This window comes from Pelodiscus sinensis, chromosome 1, assembly GCF_052426305.1.
Source record: "Pelodiscus sinensis isolate ZL-2025 chromosome 1, ASM5242630v1, whole genome shotgun sequence".
NCBI classification, from domain to species: Eukaryota; Metazoa; Chordata; order Testudines; family Trionychidae; genus Pelodiscus; species Pelodiscus sinensis.
The window spans coordinates 72,777,893-72,797,436 of NC_143052.1; the positions used below are offsets into that span (position 1 = coordinate 72,777,893).

The 19,544-nt window shown below is 40.8% G+C and overlaps 1 protein-coding gene across 8 annotated transcripts in view; it reads right to left on the reverse strand.

Moving 5' to 3' along the window:
• Positions 1-19,544, reverse strand: part of PPP1R12A (protein phosphatase 1 regulatory subunit 12A) — a 177,693-nt gene that overhangs the window by 117,363 nt on the left and 40,786 nt on the right. For all 8 annotated transcript variants that reach the window (XM_075932387.2, XM_075932351.2, XM_075932358.2 and 5 more), the window contains exon 2: positions 9,841-9,971. In XM_075932387.2, coding sequence (XP_075788502.2) covers positions 9,841-9,971 — 131 coding nt within the window. The remainder of the gene's footprint in view (positions 1-9,840; positions 9,972-19,544) is intronic.

A 19,544-nucleotide genomic window follows, 5' to 3' on the forward strand; every position in this document is an offset into this window, starting at 1 on the left:
AGATACTGGAAAAAGCCAAAATATTATTAAAATTAACATTCTAGCTTTTGTTTCTTGCAAATAAGCAATTCAATTAAAATGAACTACAGTAAACTTCCGATAATCCGGCACCTTTAGGACCCAGGGGGTGCCGGATTATCAGATTTTTCCGGACTATCGTAAGGGGGGAGGCTATGAGGGGTCTGGGGTGGTGTGGGTTGGGGGGGGATGCCACCCCAGACTCCTCATAGCCCCCCTTCCGATAGTCCGGCTCTGCCCCAGGCATCCCTGATTCAGCCGCTGCTGGTCAGTTTCAGCAGCAGCTGAATCGGGGACGCCTGCAGCAGAGCAGCTGGAGTGCTGCCAGGTTGGTCCGGTAGCGCCGACCCTTAGCGCGGCGAGACCAACCTGGCAGCACTCCAGCTGCTCTTGAGGATGCCTGGGGCAGAGCAGCTGCAGCGCCGCTCGGTTGGTCCTGCAGCGCCGCTCCTCAGCGCTGTGGGACCAACCCGGCAGCCCCCTAGCTGCTCTGCCCCACGTTTCCCCAAGTCAGCCACTGCTGATATTGATCAGCGACTGACTCCAGGAAGCCCGAGGGAGAGCTGATCTGCCCCGGGCTTCCTGGAGTCAGCCGCTGGTCAGTTTCAACAGCGGCTGAATCGGGGACAGCTGGGGTGCTGCCGGGTTGGGTTTCTCAGCCCCGAGGGGCAGCGCTATAGGACCAACCCGGCAGCACTCCAGCTGCTCTGCTCTAGGCGTCCCCGATTCAGCTGCTGGTCAGTTTTAGCGGCGGCTGAATCGGGGAAGCTGGGGGCAGAGCAGCTCCAATGGTCTGGCTGCCCGGAGCACTTCCAGGTTCCTGATGGTACCGGACCATCAGATGCCGGACCATTGGGAGTTTTACTGTACTTACTGACAAATATGCATGGTATCAGATCAGACCATTAGTATGTCTATTTTTATCATACAGATTTTGCAGCTCACGAGAAGTTACTGCCATTTCATGAAGTTTATTTTACAAATCTTAGTACTATCTATATCTATCACAGAAAAACAGTATAAACATTTTAAAACTGCTACTATTAAATGCCATCTCATGCTATTTTTCCTCCTCTTCTCTAAACTGAAATTAGAGACATAATTTGCTTGCTGTAGAAAAGAGTCCCTAGATTCCTAAAGTAGTTCCTATTTTAAAAGCGTTCAGTTTAAAATGATCAGATGCATCAGATAAAAATGTGTGGATACTTGCAATTATTGGTTTTGCTGGATTTGTTACTTTTGTTTAGGTAAAACGTAAATTTAAAGTTTTATCCATTATAAAGCCTTTAAAATAAAGACTACCTATAGTTATACAAAATGTACTTGGACAAAATTAAGGCAATAAAAAAAAGTTAAGTGACATAACCATACTTTCCCTTCCTTAGCCCCACATCTCATTACAACCATGAATACTACACATCACAGAACACACACATCAAACTTAACTGCCACCAGAGGATTGCTGACCTTCCAGCACACTCATTTGACAGCACATTCAAACATACCAAATACTGACACATCGGTGAAATCAAAGAATAATTTGGTAATGGGTTAGTGCAGAAGAGAGGACCCTCATGTTTTCTTAATCTTCTTTCCATACCTCCAATACATTTGTTATCCATGTCTGTAAGCCCATTTCTGCGATATTTCCTCCTTCTGCATACAATTTCCTATTTTCACATCTGCAATTTTCCAAATCACCTGAGATTAAAGTGTCTAATGTATGATTTTTAATCAGAGTGAGTCTGAGGTAAAAGGATAGAAAAAAAACTCAGTTAAAAAAATGGAAAGTATGGAGAAATGGGGGAAAATAATTCACAGATTCCAGGATAGAAGGGACCATCAAGATCTAGTCTGAACTGTATAACACAAGCCATAGAATATTTTCTCCCAAATAGATCCTAGAACGTATTTTTTACTAGACATCCAGTGTTCATTTAAAAACAGCAAGTGTCCAACTATTCACCATTATCCTGAGTAAATTGTTTCAATGATTAAATATTCCTGCTATTAAAAACGTACAGGTTATTTCTGGTCTGAATTTGTCTAATCTAAATTTACAGCAAGTGGACCAAGTTATACCTTCACCAGTAAGCTAGAGGAGACTTTAACCAAATGTGAGTTCCCCATCTAAATACATACAGACGGATCAAGTCATACTTTAACCATCTCCTTGTTAAACTAAACCAGAGCTCCTTCAATCTGCCATTTTAAGGTAGGTTTTCTAATCCTTAAATCATCTTCATCACTCTTCTCTGAACCCCATTCAACTGATCAACATCCTTCTTGAATCATGGACACCACAATTAGCCACAGTAGTACAGCAGTGGATGCAGAATGGGTAAACAAAAGGATAAAATAGCCTCTCTAACTCCCATTCTAGATTCCCCTGTTTACACATCCAGGACTCACATTAGCCCTTTTGGCCTCAGTGTAGCACTGAGAGCTCATGTTCAGCTGATTATCCACCACGACTTCCAAACATTTTTCAGATTCATTGCTTTCCAGAATTCTGTAAGCACAGCCTACATTCTTGTTCCTAGAAATATATACAGTTACAATGAGCCATATTCAACACATTGAAATCAATTTTAATCAATTTAATGTGCCACATTTTATATCATTCTAGTTCTTTAATCAAAATGTCATGCAGTATGAAGTCAAACACTTTGAAAAAAATCTAAGTATATTACAATCAGTGTCACCTTTAATATTTTTATATAAAAATTTAAATTTGGTTTGACAAGATATCTTTTCCCATAAACTGACGACTAGCCAGGCCCACCAATGGGAGAGGGGACACAATGGGGGTAATTGCCCTGGGGCCTGACTATTCAGGGGCCATTACTGCTGCACCCTGGGCCCTATAAATTGCTGCTAAAGCGCCATGCACACCAGGCAGCACTATGGGCCATCTGCCCTCGGCCCTTCGGAGGTGCAGTAAGGGAGCTCAGCGTTCTGCTTGTTAGGGGAATTTTCCCTCACAATTAAAAAGCCTAACACAAATAAATGTATTAAAACCTTTTTGAATACATAATAAACCTAGTAGAAAGAGCTGAGACTAAATGTGTGTGAAGCCACTGGCAGCATCTTTCATCCCTCTGTAATGCTGCTCCACATAAAGAATGACAACCTGTACTACTGCTATGAGTTATTCACCTTAACTTAAATGTCAATAGTCTGTGCAGTAAACTAGGTAAGTGAACATGTAACTGTATACACAGTTAAGGGACAAGCCTGGGCTCAGTGGTTAACCTTCACCATTACACACAGGCTCCCAGTATGCACAGGGAGCTGGCTTAAAAGGAGCTGGAGCTAGCCCTGTCATTTTGAGAGAGAGAGATAAACAATAGCGGGGAAGCAGATCTTTGCCCATGAAAGCTTATGCTCCAATAAATCTGTCTGTAAGGTGCCACAGGACTCCTCGTCACTTTTGCAGATCCAGGCTAACACGGCTACCCTGCTGATACTTGAATAGTGGGGCTGTCATACATTTCCAGGGGTTTCTAATGATGCTGGCTGACATCAGGGATGGAAGTCTCTTCCATTTTGTTTTATAGCATGTTCTCAGGGAATGCCAACTCTTGCCAAGGTTGGATTGAACAGCCTCTGAACATAACTTTTCAAGGTCTGCCATGCATCCAAACATCATACTTTTTGATGGAGATTGCTGAGTTGGCCTGTCTAATTTACCTTTGTTCTAAGTTAGTATAACTGGGGAAGAGGGGAGTAGGGACACACGGATGTAAGGAGTTCTGAAAAATGCTCAGGAACCAGAATTTCTTGGGCTACTGGAGAGCAATGTTCCAGCTTGTTTGATCTGCACTGTACACAGCTTCAGAAATTATGTGCAGGTGGGATTCTTTGGTGGGTCCAAGAACCCTGTGCATATGTTGGGATCAGAAAGCCTATTTCAGTTAACAGAGAGGCATCTATAATCCATCTTTTTTGTAGGCGGGGGATATGTGAAGGGAACTTCCATGTACGCTTTCTCCCTATTTTACAACCTGGACAGTGAAGTGCAAGAGTAAGATCAGCCAGTCCAGTCTGTTGTGGCTCAGCATGTAGATGGTCTATAACCAAACCTATAAGCATTAACGGCAAAATATTGAAAAGAGGTGGATACTGTCAAAATTACACAAAACTCTAATAGGATAAGAAATTGTAGCTTTTTGCAGGCTCATCTTAAGCCAAGTGATGAAGTCCTTTGCAACCTGGAATCTGTTCTGTGATAGGTATACTTTAACTCTGAGTATACAGTTACACCACACTTTTACATTTGTTTGCAGCCCTAAATAAGTGATCAGGGACAGGACTGTCATCTATATTTTCTCTGTGTGCAACCAGTTCCCTGAGTAAGAGAACTTTGACAATACAGGCGAGCTGCCACTACAGGTAATACCTTTGTAAATGCTCTTAGTGCTATTGAGAAAGGAAGGGAACCACTCTATATTGGTAATGGTCTGGGCCCATGGTAAATCTCTGGAATATCCTATATACCTGATGTCTCTTTGGAAATAAATCTCAAATTGAGAGCTGTGAACCAGCTGCCCTTTGTTTAGCAAGGGGTTTATTGAAGCCCTCACTACACGTCTACTGTTTGAACTGCAGATGAAGATGTTCAGTTGAATCTCCGGTCTCCTTCCTTTCTGAGGATGAGGAAATATCTTGAGTACACTGAAGAGATACAAGTTCTATGGCTCCCATACAGAGCAGGGAGTTCCACTTCTTGTCTCAATATCCACTCATAAGAAGGGTCCTTGAAGAGGGAAGCAAAAAGGAAGAGAAGGGAACTATCATAGAACCCATAGTGATTATTTCCAGAACCCACATGCCTCATAGTATATAATAAGCAGCCGGGAAAAAATTAACTAGGCAGCCAGCAAATGAAGTGTAAGAATGTGTAACTGTAGCAACATGGACTAAACTTGATTTCTCAAAAGTCATGTCAAAAGGCTTTCTTGGTAGAAGGCTGAAGCTGGAAGTAAAATGAAGGGAAGTCATTGTTTACAGTTCATGTAATCTTCTAGCATTTTAGGCAGTTAAGCACTTTGATGGTAGAATGGTTGGGAACTGCTTGTTGCTTATAGGTCGAGACTTGGGGTATAGATACTTAGGGAGTGGAGGACTGCTCTTAGTCTTCGAGGAAATGTGATTCCTTTTGGCACTCAAAAGCTAGATCATGGAGGATTAAACTGGGAAATCTGGACCACACAGCAAGCTTCATGAAGTTCCCATCAAGTATCCACTGGATTGTCAATATATGTAGCAGTTCAACTTCAATGATGCTTGATTGGAAATGAAGTCTATCATCTTGAACGAGTGTTGGTGAATTCAGATAACACACTGCAATTAATAAAATCATCTTTCTACATTAACAATTGCTAGTTTTCTAGGTGGAACAGCAAATTTACTGAAGTAATGTTCTACCTTACAAAGGCATCTAATTTGTGGCCTCTCTATTAGTGGTATAGATGACAGATGGTGTTGCTTGCTCCTTCTGTTTATATCTTGCATCATTAAAGAATTCAGAGTGGGATAAAAGTATTCTGTCCCCACCTCTCCAAAAAATTTCTCCTCTTTGGAGAGCGTGCACATCTGGATGGACAGGCCAGTTGGAAGATAGCCTCATATCTAGCTCTGGATGCTACAGAATGGACAGGCCGTCTGATCTTTGGTGGCACTAGTAGTGCCAGCTTCAAAAAGGCCACGTTCTTTGGTACCAATAAATGCTCTTTCAGTGTTAGAATAGTGATAGAAATGTAGCCGTGTTAGTCTGGTGTAGCTGAAACAAAATACAGGACTATGTAGCACTTTAAAGACTAACAAGATGGTTTATTAGATGATGAGCTTTCGTGGGCCAGACCCACTTCCTCAGATCAAATAGTGGAAGAAAATAGTCACAACCATATATAACAAAGGATACAATTTTTTAAAAAATGAACACATATGGAAAGGACAAATCACATTTCAGATCAGAAGGGGGAATCGGGGGGGAGGGGAAAGGAAGGTGAATGCCAGTGAGTTAATGATATTAGAGGTGGGGAAGGGTAGATGTCTGTGAGTTAATAGTATTAGAGGTGATAATTAGGGAAGCTATCTTTGTAATGGCTAAGATAGTTGGAGTCTTTGTTAAGTCCCCTGCGGAGAGTGTCGAATTTTAGCACGAATGCCAGTTCAGAGGATTCCATTTCAAGTGCAGATTTGAATGTCTTCTGAAGTAGGATGCAGGTTAGCAGGTCATCGAGACAGTGTCCTTTCTGGTTGAAATGACAAACAACTGTTTTTTCTTTGTGATCCTGTCTAATGTCTGTTTTGTGGGCATTGATTCTTTGGCGAAGTGTCCGAGACGTTTGTCCAATGTACATAGCAGACGGACACTTTCCGCACATGATAGCATAGATTATATTTCTGGAGGCGCAGGAATATGTATTCTTGATCTTATAACTCACTTGGTTAGGCCCAATAATGGTGTCAGCAGAGTGAATATGTGGACAAAGCTGGCAGCGGGGTTTGTTGCAAGGGAAAGTACCAGGGTTGGTATTAGTGTGGTATGTCCTGTGGTTGTTGGTAAGAATCATCTTGAGGTTAGGTGGTTGTCTATAGGAGACTATGGGTCTGTCTCCCAGAGCTTCTTGGAGTTTAGTGTCCTGTTCCAGTATAGGTTGTAATCTATTGATAATGTGTTGGACAGGTTTAAGTTGGGAGCTGTAGGTGATGACAAGTGGTGTTCTATTGTTGGTTTTCTTGGGTCTGTCTTGTAGTAGATGGTTTCTAGGTATTCGTTTGGCTCTTTCAATTTGCTTTTTTATTTCTCCGGGTGGGCAGTTGAGGTTTATAAATGCTTGGTAGAGATCCTGAAGTTTCTGGTCTCTGTCTGTGGGATTAGAGCAGATGCGGTTGTATCGAAGGGCTTGGCTATAGATGATGGATCGTATGGTGTGTGCTGGATGGGAGCTGGAAGCATGTAGGTAACTGTATGAGTCAGTGGGTTTTCTGAAGAGCGTGGTGTCTAATTTTCCCTGCATCCCCCTTCTGTTCTGAAATGTGATTTGTCCTTTCCATAGGTGTTCATTTTTTTAAAATTGTATCCTTTGGTATATATGGTTGTGACTATTTTCTTCCACTATTTGATCTGAGGAAGTGGGTCTGGCCCACGAAAGCTCATCATCTAATAAACCATCTTGTTAGTCTTTAAAGTGCTACATAGTCCTGTATAGTGTTAGAATAATGGGTGTAAGAGGCATCTGCTGTTTCTTTCATGGGCCGGACAATATTCGAAAAAAGCTGAAGCATTGTTTATCGTCAAAAGGACAAAAATCCAAATTTTGCAGCAATTCTCTTATTCCCTAACTACCTTCAAACCACAACATTTTACAGGTGTTTAAAACATGTGTTACAGTAAATTTGGTTTATTATTTTGAGGACACCATTCTTCCCCTTCCTGTTATCCAGATTCCTCAGCTCCATCAGCCTCAATAGCTGTGATGTGGCACACAGACCTGCTCAGGACCTTCCACTGTATGTGGAAAAGCTTGTAATCAGCTTTGGCTCCTTAGGCCTTCCCTATGTTGTGCAATTATCCGAGCAGGCCACTTGGCCCAGCTCACTGCATCCTCTGCTCCAACTAGATTTCAACTGGGGATGTTAAAAATCATGTAATAGGGTAACCGTGTAACCACTAAAAATCAGTGGTTACACAATTACATGCTTTATACTGCAGAGCCTTCAGCCAGGTCTCCCTGGGAGCCAGTACACAGGAGCTGCCCGCTCCTCTCCTGCGGAGGAAGCTTTGCTGCTCTGCTACACCAAAGCTGTCTTCCTGGGAGGCTAAAAGTGTAGCCGACACCATTAACCAATAAACATCTGCTTATCATTTAAATGGTTATTTGTTTACGCCCAAAAATCCCTAATTTCAAAGTTGGCTCCCAATCTCCAATTCACTGGTCTCATGGAAAAATCTCAATCCAATACCCTCTCCTTTGCAGGAAAATCTAGAAAGCAAGAGACCACTGCAGATAAATCTTGGCAACTCAGTAAGAGAAGATAAAATATTAGGTGCCTGGCTTCTGCAAAATGGAGGGGGTTTTAACTAGAGAAATACTCGAGTTGAAGGAACATGTTTTTTCATGGGCATGGGAAGCATCAGTCTTCTTTGTGAGCATGGATATCGCTTGACCACAGCAAATTGGAATGCTGAATCAAAATTACTATTTAAGTTAGCACCCTTCTTGAGAAGAAAGCTAAACTACTATTAATGGCTTTTGAAACTTTCGAAAAAAAACTTCCCTAGTGACTTAAACACCTATCACAAGATGAGAAGGTATAGATTTTCAATACATACTCAAAGTACGTGAAAGTATTTGGAATGTTTTCACTATCTCCGAAGACAGAGCACAAATTACAGAGGCTGTGCATCTATCAACCATATGCCTATGTTTTACAAAAGGTTGAAAACAGCCTCTTTTCTCTTTAAAACTCCTAATATTCCTGCCTATAAAAAACTGGCATTCAAGGCAGTCTTTGGATTTTTCACTCATGTTTTACATGTGTAGCCAACATACTCTTCCCAATCTTTCATGGACCAGGGCAGCAATTACCTTTCCCTCAAACATGTAATTCCTATGACAAAGGGCTGAAATTGTAAGGTTAGCAATATATTCAAAAAAATCTGTTTCTTCCAGGTCTAATATTGGATCACACAGTGCCCTGAATATTGCAGATCTAATGGAATTCGTCTTAAGCCAAATTTACAAGTGAGATACAATGGCCTTTTTAATGGCAAAACCATAACGGTCGCCAACACTTGGAAGTCTTCATGAAGAGGGGTCAAAAGAAGCTTACTCTGATAGGTGTATATTATCTAAACCCAATCATTTTTGCCAATGGAGACAGTGATCTCATAAATAACCAAATGTTTCCAGTTGCTATCACGTCTTCTTCAAAGAGTTTTTGAAGGAAAAAGCCTCTCCCTGGACTCTGATTGTGTCACATAACTAACCCTTAACTCTGACCGTAACAGTCTGTTCTGTGATGTCACTCTTAATTTATTCCACAAGAACAACCAGGAGAGGCTAAAGCAGGGGTGGGAAATAATTTCTGAAGTGGCCCCGGGCTGCACTGGAAGGGGCAGGGCCTCAAATTGAAGGCGCGGGGTTATGATGCTTCCAGGCTTCCCGGTCCCCAGCCCCTTTGCCCTACCCCTTCCCACTAAGCACTCATGCCCCATGCCCAAATCAGGGCAGGAGCAGGGCAGAGGAAACTTCACACACTCCTCCCGCCCTCAGGACCTAATTGGCCTGGGGACAGAGGAAGCGGCAGGGCCTCCATGGACCTGAACAAGCTGCTTGGTGGGCCGGATCCGGCCCGTGGAGGCCCTTTTGCCCACCCCATGCTAAAAAACCAAAATTGCAAATACAACTAGCATGGGATCTGTTGTGAGCTAGTACTAACTTCAGATATGGCTTCAACATGATTATAAGTTACAAATTATATATATTAGTCCCAACTCTACTACAGAGGAAAACAAGTTTTGAAATAGTGTAATTTGGTTGTTGTAATTTATATGGCTGGACCCTATGAAAACTATGATAATTTATTAATCTAAAAGGAAAATAAGAAATTATATATGCCCAGTAGCTATGTACATTAAATAATTCACAGACTCAAAGTATAATATGCAAAATGTCTCTGATAATTCATGACTTAAAAGTTAAAAGCTCTTGTTTATGAATGCCATCTACTCCCAGCACTCCTGATATTCTCTCTGCAAAACTATGGTATACACACAAATGTTTTTAACAGAAGAGGACAAATCCTTACTCTGCTATATCAAGGTATCCACAGGAAGAAGCTGCATGTAGAGGTATCCAGCCTTCATTATCTGGTTGGTTAATATTTGCTCCATTTTCCACCAGAAATTTCACCATATCTATGTTATCATCTATGCAAGCCTAGAAGGAAAGAAACAAACACACACAAATTAGGAAATTCACACTGATGTCTTGCTTTAAATTCTTGTTTTTCTTGGAAAAAACATTTAGAAAAAAGATGTTTTAGAGGAGAGGAAGTCTGGAGAGATGTTAGATTGTTTATCAGCGGAAAGAAAATTCTCAAACCAACCAAAGCAGTAACTATACAGGAAAAATTGCTGAAAGCTTTAAAAGTGTATCTATCAAGTCCTCAAATAGATTTATTTTATCTAAGAGCTATTTTTTGATCAATTAGGCCCTTCTTGAATTGCAGAATCATGATCATCAAGTAATTGCAGCGGAGTTCCACAAAAGGCACAGGGCGCGGAGAGAGGGGAGAAAAATCACAGAAAAACAATAATCTAATAGTGACCATTATTTATTTATATTTATTATCGATTTATTAACAGATAATTTGTAAAAAGTAGAGTAGATACATTTAAGAAAAAATTGTTGGATCTACATAAAAAACCCTCTGCTATTAGGTTACCTATATGCAATCCATTTTAAAAAAAATAACCACACATTGCTTCCAACTACTGTATTAGTCACTTTTTAATGAATGTATTACAACACAAAATTCAGAAGATTCAAGTCAACCAGTTGCTGTACAAAGAGTCCAGTCACTTCAATCTTTTACATTTTAGAGGCATTGACTATTAGTTTAGTACTAAGTAAATACTCAAAAAAGTACGCAAAATTATGTACTGTGCAAAGCAAGCTAATTAAAATTGTGGCAACAAAACTAATACTGCAGGATTTACAATACTGGAAGTTAAGTAGGGCCTTACCCTGCAAAGCTTCATTTACAACTATAACTATGCTGGGGAACCCAGATACAACATGACTCCATTTTATATTATTAGACAGGACTCTAACTGTTCCCCAAAGTGTGCTACATCCTCAAGTAAGTTAACTCATATTGCTACTTCAGTGTTTTTTAGGAAATAAGCTAGGTTTTATCTACATCACAAAATTATTGTAACTGGGACAGAAGACAACTCTTTTGACATTTGGTGCCCTACTATAGTTTTGGTTTTTAGCTATAGTGAAGATGGGCTTAAAGGTATAGAATGAGAAGTAATATTTGGCATTTCTACAACCGTATAAGGTTTCTATTGCAAACTACATTCCATGTAGGGATTTCCAACTAGTCACTCCCCACCACCCTTGATGCTGCTGCTATCAGAAAGAGGCAGCGGGGGAAAGGGAGAGAACGAGAGGGAGCTTCAAAGCAGCAATGCCACATGGACCCTGGGGCCAGATCCTGAGCTCCACACAAGCTCTGCTGCTTTGAAATGCTGAGTGCAGCCCAGGGCTAGCCCCAGGCTGCACGCAACATTTCAAAGCAGCAGCGCTGCGCGAGCCCAGGGTCAGCTGGGGACTCCACACAGCACTTTTACCTTTGAAGTGTCACAGCAGCCCTGGGGCTGTTGCTATATTTCTAAGGCGGAGGCACCCGTATCAGCTAAATAGTCGATGAAAACTGCATAGACTATTCGATTAGCCAACTAATCTGAACGTAACATCCCTAATTCCATAGCCACCTTTTATTCTTTAAGCAACTATATACTTTTTACAGGTCTATAAATGTGTACCTTTAGGATATATTTGCCTATGTAGCCATTTCATATACTGCAAGAGAGAACCCATAGGTCTTCTAAGGACATGACCCTATGTATTCTGTTTATGCAGCTACACACACTACCACATTCACCTCTGTGCTGCGTAAATACATAAGGACAGATATTTTCTCAACTTGACCACCTGCTGTTCTGCTTTCCTCCTCCATGTTAAGAGTATTTTTCTCACAAGGGGGGTATTCAGTATGTTTCTCTGCCAACTTACATATTGCTGCCCTTAAATGGGCAGAGTAGAATGCAGAGAGTAGAATGCAGAGAGAAGGCCCTTTGTAATTCAGAACAGCAAGGACGCAGGCAACTATATCCCCAGGTCTTCTCAAGAGTTTAATCTACTAATCTGTGCCTTCCCCATCCCCCACTCTCCCCCCCCCCCCCCCCCCCCACACCCACACACACACACACACGAATGAAAACCAGGACATTGAAAGAAGCACTCAATTAGAGAAGTCCTAAAACCCGGAGAATTATTCTTCGGATACAATGTAGATAAAGTGTATACTTATAATATACTTTCACTTTTAAATCTTCTAAAAATTTTCCATAATACTGAAAATTACAGATTTATTATTACTCAAAAAATCCCTTCTACTTTCTTTGTACAGGGCTGATCATGTTTTCATTCGAAGAAAAGAAAATTTGTTGCATAAAGAACTTATCATAAATGCATTAATATTTCACTGAATAAAAAAGTCACAAGACACAAAAGTCGAGTTTAAACAGTAACGTTAACCTGGTTACAATGCACAAATATTATATTTCCTATTCCTGTTTTTCCAATTAAAAATGCATAGATTAATATCAAGTTCAACAGCATGATGTACTTTATACAGGATAAATGTGGTTAAATTAACATTACTTTTGGAATTTAGCCTTTGCATTTCCTGACTGATTTGAACTAAGCTGCTTTCAATTTTACAATAAATTGAGAATTGCATTTAGATGTAAAAACTTCTCTTTTCAAAAGCATAATCTGCAAAAAAGACATTTAAAATGTATTAGTTCTGCACAGCAAAATAAACAGTCCGCTTGTTTGCAGCAGTAATTGTCCATAGAAAAAGCCTCTTACATATTTTTAAAACATACATAAGAGAAACTGCCAACACATATCCATACAAATATTGTTGCTAAGAGAATCAAAAGCTTACACATGCAGCACATTAAAAGACATATGACTAACTGGCTTAAAATATTTGACCAAATTTGGTCAGTTTATTGTGCCATAGATGGCAAGAATTCGGATAGCTTAAATATACTTTGAATGTCTTATCTGAGATTGTTTTTCTTAGCTTCACAGGAATGTGTAACCAGCACGATTATCTATAATAAGAGACTCGTTGAAGACACTTGTCATTTACTTCCAGGTGCAGATGGGTTTAAGATGACTTTACTGCCTATTATAGCTCTTAATAGATTCAAGAAACTGGTTCTTCAAAAGCACAAATCTACTGGTTAAAGTCAGAAGAAACTGAGCAACTGTTACTACAGAGTTATGCTGATTTTGTTACTTATTTTAAAAGGACAAGCTTAAAAGGTCAAGCAACTGAAGGCAGGAAGAGGGAAAAGTGTTGTACGATCAAGTACTGTACAGACTTCAGTCTTCTGGGGGTTAGGCGAATTTTTCAAAAACACTACATGTTCATTAAGAGTGCCTTTGTACAATAAATACTGAAGCAAGATTAGAAATAGTGCTATAGTTACTGAAATCTACAGGGAAACAAAGCACTCGCAATTGATCACACAAAATAACTTGAGATTTTTTTTAAACCTATGTTCTACCATTTTAAAGGCTTTATAGAAATGCTCGTTGCACACTGGTGGTAAGAATCAACATGAAAAACTGACATTTATCAAAATGTAAATGTGTTTATATGTTCATGTCAAATCTGAATATGCTGGACTGAGTTTTATCAAAGAAAATAGGAGACAGCTTATATAGGCTTTCCCTAAATAAAGAAGCCTGTTTATATTTACTTATTGTCTTCAGCAGCATCTCACGTGATTTGGCTGGGTATTTTCTAAACCCATGGTAGCTAACCAGTTCTGAAGTGAACTGGCCACACTCAACAAGCCAAACAGCCACAGGTGGCTAGTAGGGATGTAATAGTTGACTACCTAATAAGCCTAGGCAGACAAACCTACAAGCCTATATCAGAGGCAGCAAAGGGGAAGGGGGGAGAGGAAACAGGAGCCAGTGCTGGGGGGGAGAAGGGGCGGGAGAGCAGGCTTAAAAGCCGGTTCCCGTCAGCACCATCTCTGCTGGGCTCTTACTACATTTAAAAAAGCAGAGCTGCAATACTGTTCCCAGCTCCTACTACATTTAAACTGAAAAGCCGCAGCAGGGTAGCGAGCACCCACCTTTTATCAACTAATTGAGTAGCTGATTAATCACAATTTAACATCCCTAATAGCTAGTGTGTTGGACACCACAGTTCTAAACTCTTCCTGCCACAGTCCATAGAAAAGAAAACTTGGGTATCAACGAGAGCTGAATGTTACATTATCAAGTGACAAACTTATTTTCTCTTTTCCTCTATTTCTCCTTCTTCTGTTGTAGGTCCTCTGATCATCTAATTCACTTTTAAAAGTCATTTTTACTGAGTATCAACAATGCCTCTATTGTTAGCCACTGACAGTTTAGCCCCAAAAGGAAAGTGCAGCATAGTTGTAAGCTGATCTGTAAGATGCAGCTTCAGAACAGATTGCTCTTGTCAATTATAATATGCAATATCCCAAAAGCTATAATAAAAGGAAAGAAACATATGAAACATAAAATGCAAAGCATAAAATACCATGCACCACCATTATGGTGCAAAATACACACACTAAGCAAAAATAAACCAGAACAAATCAGGTAACAAAAGCTGGTTACATTTTCTGATAATGGACACAGGGAAAGAATCCTGAAGAGAAATAAAAGGGAAATGTATTTAAGGTAGGAAAAAGCTGAGTTCCACTCCACCATTAACTCTAGAACTGATGATTTCAACACACAGCAGCAGCAACTCAAGTAAATACCAAGTAAGATCTGGGTTTCAGGAAATAGAGGTCTACCCTAAAAAGTGAAGAAGTGTTACAAAAATTTTGAACAGCACCCTAACTATCTTTAAGTGAATGCGGTCCAGTTTAGACACAGGTCTGCTAATCATGTTAGATTCCAGAATCTTAAAGTTATTCAAAATGTCTTAATATCCCAATAAGAACAGTTTGTGTAAACAAACCACCTCTTGTAGTGGAGATCAGGGCACCCAGAGAAGAACTGATTAGAGACTATGACGAAGTCGGAGAAACTAACTTATTTCTAGGTAAAGTAGATCTCTCTCTCTCCCTGGTGTTTATAAAGGTCACTATCCCTGAAGTATTTAAGTCCTCCAGGGTCAGGTGAATTCTGTTCATAAGCACCTACAATACAAACTCAGAACAGTTATGCATGCTGTTTTTAACCAGGTAAGCAAACCCCCAAGAGTACATAAACTTAACTAGGTAATTGCCTAGTTTCACAACAGGCTACATAAAAAGCACTAGCAAATTCAGTACAAACTAAAATTTCACACGACTTGTTAATTCTGCTCTGTAATCTATACACTCAAGTGTATGTTTTTATTATATAATTAGTTTATAATATGATAAAAGTGAGAATGCAAGCAACTTTTCAGCAATAGCATGTTGTGACACTTGTATTTTTAGGTCTGATTTTGTAACCAAGTAGTTTTTAAAATATGCAAAACAGTTCAGACTCCTGCACAGCAATCTGGAAAAGTTGAGCCACTGATTTAAGTTATCTAGATAGCAATTACCTAAAGAATTCAATACATATTGCTCTTGCCTGAGAGAGAAAGAAAATATTTACATACTACATTTTAATGGTATACTAGTGAGCCTGTGGCCCCTGCTCACTATGCTCACCAATCTTCCACCATAGGAGGGGGAGCACTTCCTCTCCACGCATCAAGGCTTTGGGCTCTCTCTCCCCCTCCCTCTCCTTCCTCCCACTCCTCCCATCTCCCCCAGCATGAAGCCAGTGCTGATGCTCCAAACACTGTGGTAGAGAAGAGAGAGGAACGCAAGGCCAAGCAAGCCCAAGATACTTAGGTCAGTGCTGCCGGGTGCCTCCGCCACCACTTTGCAGAAGCATCACTCACTGCTGCAACCCTGTGCATGGCTGGGTGGGAGTGAGCCAGTCTGGGCTTGGGTCTCACCAGGAGAGCTTGGTGTTGGGCTCAAGACGTGGCCACTCAGGGCACAGTGGAGGATGGGGCATTGGGCAGATAAGGAAGCAGGGTACCTCACACTGTGCTTGGCACTTGAGCCTGCTGGCCCAGCACACTGTGAGCACCAAGAATGACAGCGGCCTTGTTCTGGAGCAAGTCATGGCATCCTGGGGTGTGGGAACCTACCTCCATTCCCAGTGTGAGTGGGCCTCACACCAGCCAAAGCAACCCCTGGGCCAGGCGACAGGCTGCCCGAAAGGTCATTAGCAGAGCTGACCCTTGGGCAGAACCCTTGGGCTCTGGAATCTGACTAGGTTTGGCTGCCAGGAGGCTTTTCTGTCCCCAAAGAGAATCCAGGGAGAGAACCCATGCGAGGGCACTGCCTGTGGACGCAGAGTGACATGATGATGTCACTCCGTCATCCCACAGGGAAACTCTTCAGAGAGAAAGAAATGTAAAAATTTAGAATGCTGGTAAGAAAAAGTTTGTTGCAGTTATTTAAATACTGCACCATACACAGAGCAAAGTTGTGCTGTATTACTGAACGTATCCTAACATGGTATGCAATAGGAATGTTAAAACGCGTTAATACAGGTAAACATATAACCACTGAAAATTTCTGAAAGTTTACACGTGCTTCTTCCTCCCCACCCCCACGCTGCTTCCTCTGTATCAGAGGCAGCAGCACAGGGAACTGGCTTTTATAAGCACAGCTGGTGGTAGCAGCATTGATGTCATAGCTCAAACAAAGGCAGCGGGGGCATACATGCAGGGAAGACATCTTAAAAAAAAAAGGAGGGTAGACCGCTCCCCACAAGCACCGGTTTCTGATGCTCCTCCCCACCCCCCACACTTTGTTGCCTCTGATAGAGAGGCAGCAGTTTGGAGGGGGCTGCATCTAACTCTGCACATTAACCACCGATAAAGCCAGGCTCACATTTACATGTTCACATCCCTAGTATACAACCTATAATATGTTTTTACTTTTCAATCAAGTACACTTTATAGAACCCTCTGTTCAGTTTTTACACAGTATTAGATTTCTCAGTCTAATATTTCTCTAACAGTTTCTAGAGATAATAGAACAAGAGTACATATTAAGCTGACATCTGATTAGTACCTCCATTGACCTAGTCCAATTTGAGATTTCTGCCTATAAAGAAAAAAGGATAACAAACCCTATTTACAGTAACTTGTCAAACCATCTACTGTCACCCAACTTCATTATGCCCTATTTGTCCTCCATACAATGATATATATATATATATATATATAGACACCTAGGACAACAGTCTCAAATGGATAGCTGTGTTAGTATAACTTGAATAATATTAGTCCTGTGGTACCTTAGAGACTAACAGATATACAGGCAGTCCCCGAGTTACGCGGATCCGACTTATATCCCGGCTGTCCTGCTGCCCCCGTGCTCCGCGGCTTTGCTCCAGATGCTTGTGGTACAGCAGCTGGGGCGCTGCTGGTTGGTCCCATAGCACCGCTCTGGGCGCCACTGGACCAAGCCGGCAGCACCCCAGCTGCTCTGCCCCAGGAGTCCTGATTCAGCCACTGCTGGTCAGTTTCAGCAGCAGCTGACTTGGGGACGCCTGGGGTTCTTAAGTTGAATCTGGATGTAAGAATTGGCATCCAGATTTAGCCTGTTGAAACTGATCAGCGGCTGATTCCAAGAAGCCCGGGGCAGAGCAACTCTGCCTCGGGCTTCCTGTAGTCAGCCGCTGGTCAGTTTCAGCAGCTGCTGAATCTGGATGCCAGTTCCAACTTACATACATATTCAACTTAAGAACAAACCTACAGTCCCTGTCTTGTACGTAACCCGGGGACTGCCTGTATTTGCTTTTGTGGGAAAAAAGTACTCCTTCAGACATACTGCATGTTACAAAGCTGAAATATTTATTGTACACTTTGGAACATTTTCTTTTATAATAAAATACTTAATCTATATCTTAACTGTCACATTCACTCTGTGGTAGACCCCTCAGGAGCACACCCAAAAATATGGTCTTAGGACTGATTGACTGGATGTCACAAGATCTGGATTCTATTCCAGCTGGGTCACAATCTGTATGACCTAAGGCAAATCACTTACCTCCTTCTCAGTTTTTACATGTGCGAAATGAGGAATAAATGCTACTCTTCATGTTGTAACATTAGTTTAGCTGTAGCATATTAGACGGCAGTAAAAATGCCATCTTCAAGAAGAAAAAAGAACCAGCCTGCAGTGTGCATACAGAGATTCTTAAATGGAGAAACAGTGACACTGTGTAATAAAACTCTGTATTAAAATGCATTCACATAAAAAGGATAACTAGGTTGTAATGGCCATTATTTTCTAATCTCTGAGTGCCTGAATTGATAACCTTGGCATTCCTTTAATATACTTGGTTTTGGATTTTTTTTTTTTTTAAGGTTAAAAAAAGCAAAATAAAGAAAAGTTCTACCATGGAACCATAGTGACAGTCACCTGTTTTGTCAGCAAGGTTAGAACCTACCAATCCACAACAAATCTGCTATTTAAGATGATAGTAACAGTAATAGTACGTTGTCATACTCTGTAAGCCAGCCATTAATGGGAGATGAGAGGGACTTTGCCAACAGGTTTCTCTGCTATTTACTGTCAGCAGAGAACTGATTAGATTCAAAATGGAATCCAAGGTTCTCCATGGGAAGTCTTCTCTAATGGCTAAACTTTTCACTCACTTGCCTAATTCCTCCAACCTGTCCCTGTGCCAATCCTACCTCACTGCACTCGGCAACCACACACACACAAGTCCTGTTCCCCATTTTCCTCTGCCCAAGTTTTATTATCCTTTATGTTATCTTTTGTGTCTAGCTAGATTGAGTTCATTTGTGCCTTCACCTTTCTAATTTTGTCCTTTATAGTCATCCTTTGTACTTTGATCTAGCTTTCTATTCATTAGTAGGAAATTTCCCTTTCCATTTCCTATTTATTTACACAATTGCTTATGGTTGCATTTGCTTCTCCAGTAAACTAGATTTTTTTTAATCAATATGGCATTCTTCCTTGATAGCTTTTTGGGTCTCTAAAGTATTCTTAATTCTGAATTATCACTTTTTTTTATTAAACTGTTTCTCCCAGTTTTGTGGAATTGGTAGTTGGAGCACCACAAATATTACTGGTTTGGTCTTTACTCTGTCCCCACATTATAAATATGATCAAGTCATGATCACTTGCATTTAAGTTATTAGTTCTGTGATCAAGTCCTTTGTGTGTGTAAAGACCAATCTAACAAAATTTCGCCTTGCTAGATTTTTAAGTTAGGAAATGTATCTATAAATCTGACATTCCATGGATGTTTTAGTACTGACAAGATTACACCATCTGTCACTCCAACTGAAATTTCACATGATGCAGCTTCTTTTCATACAGGTTAGAGAGATGTTTAATGAGCTGGTTATGCTGCTCCCTAGTGTGATTTTGGTGGTGTGTAGCAGACTCTCACTAATAACCAGAATTGAGCATTAGCAGCTAAGGTATTGATCCAAAAGAATTCCAGACAATTTCCTGGCAAGTTATCAGTGATTTGGAATCTGCCATGTTTGACAGAGCACCATTCTTCCACTCCTCTTGCCCAACTGATCCTTTCTGAACAGGTTTAGCCATTGATTTTTGACAGTCTCGTCATGGGCATTATCCCATCAGGTTTCAGTAGTATCAGATTAAATTTATA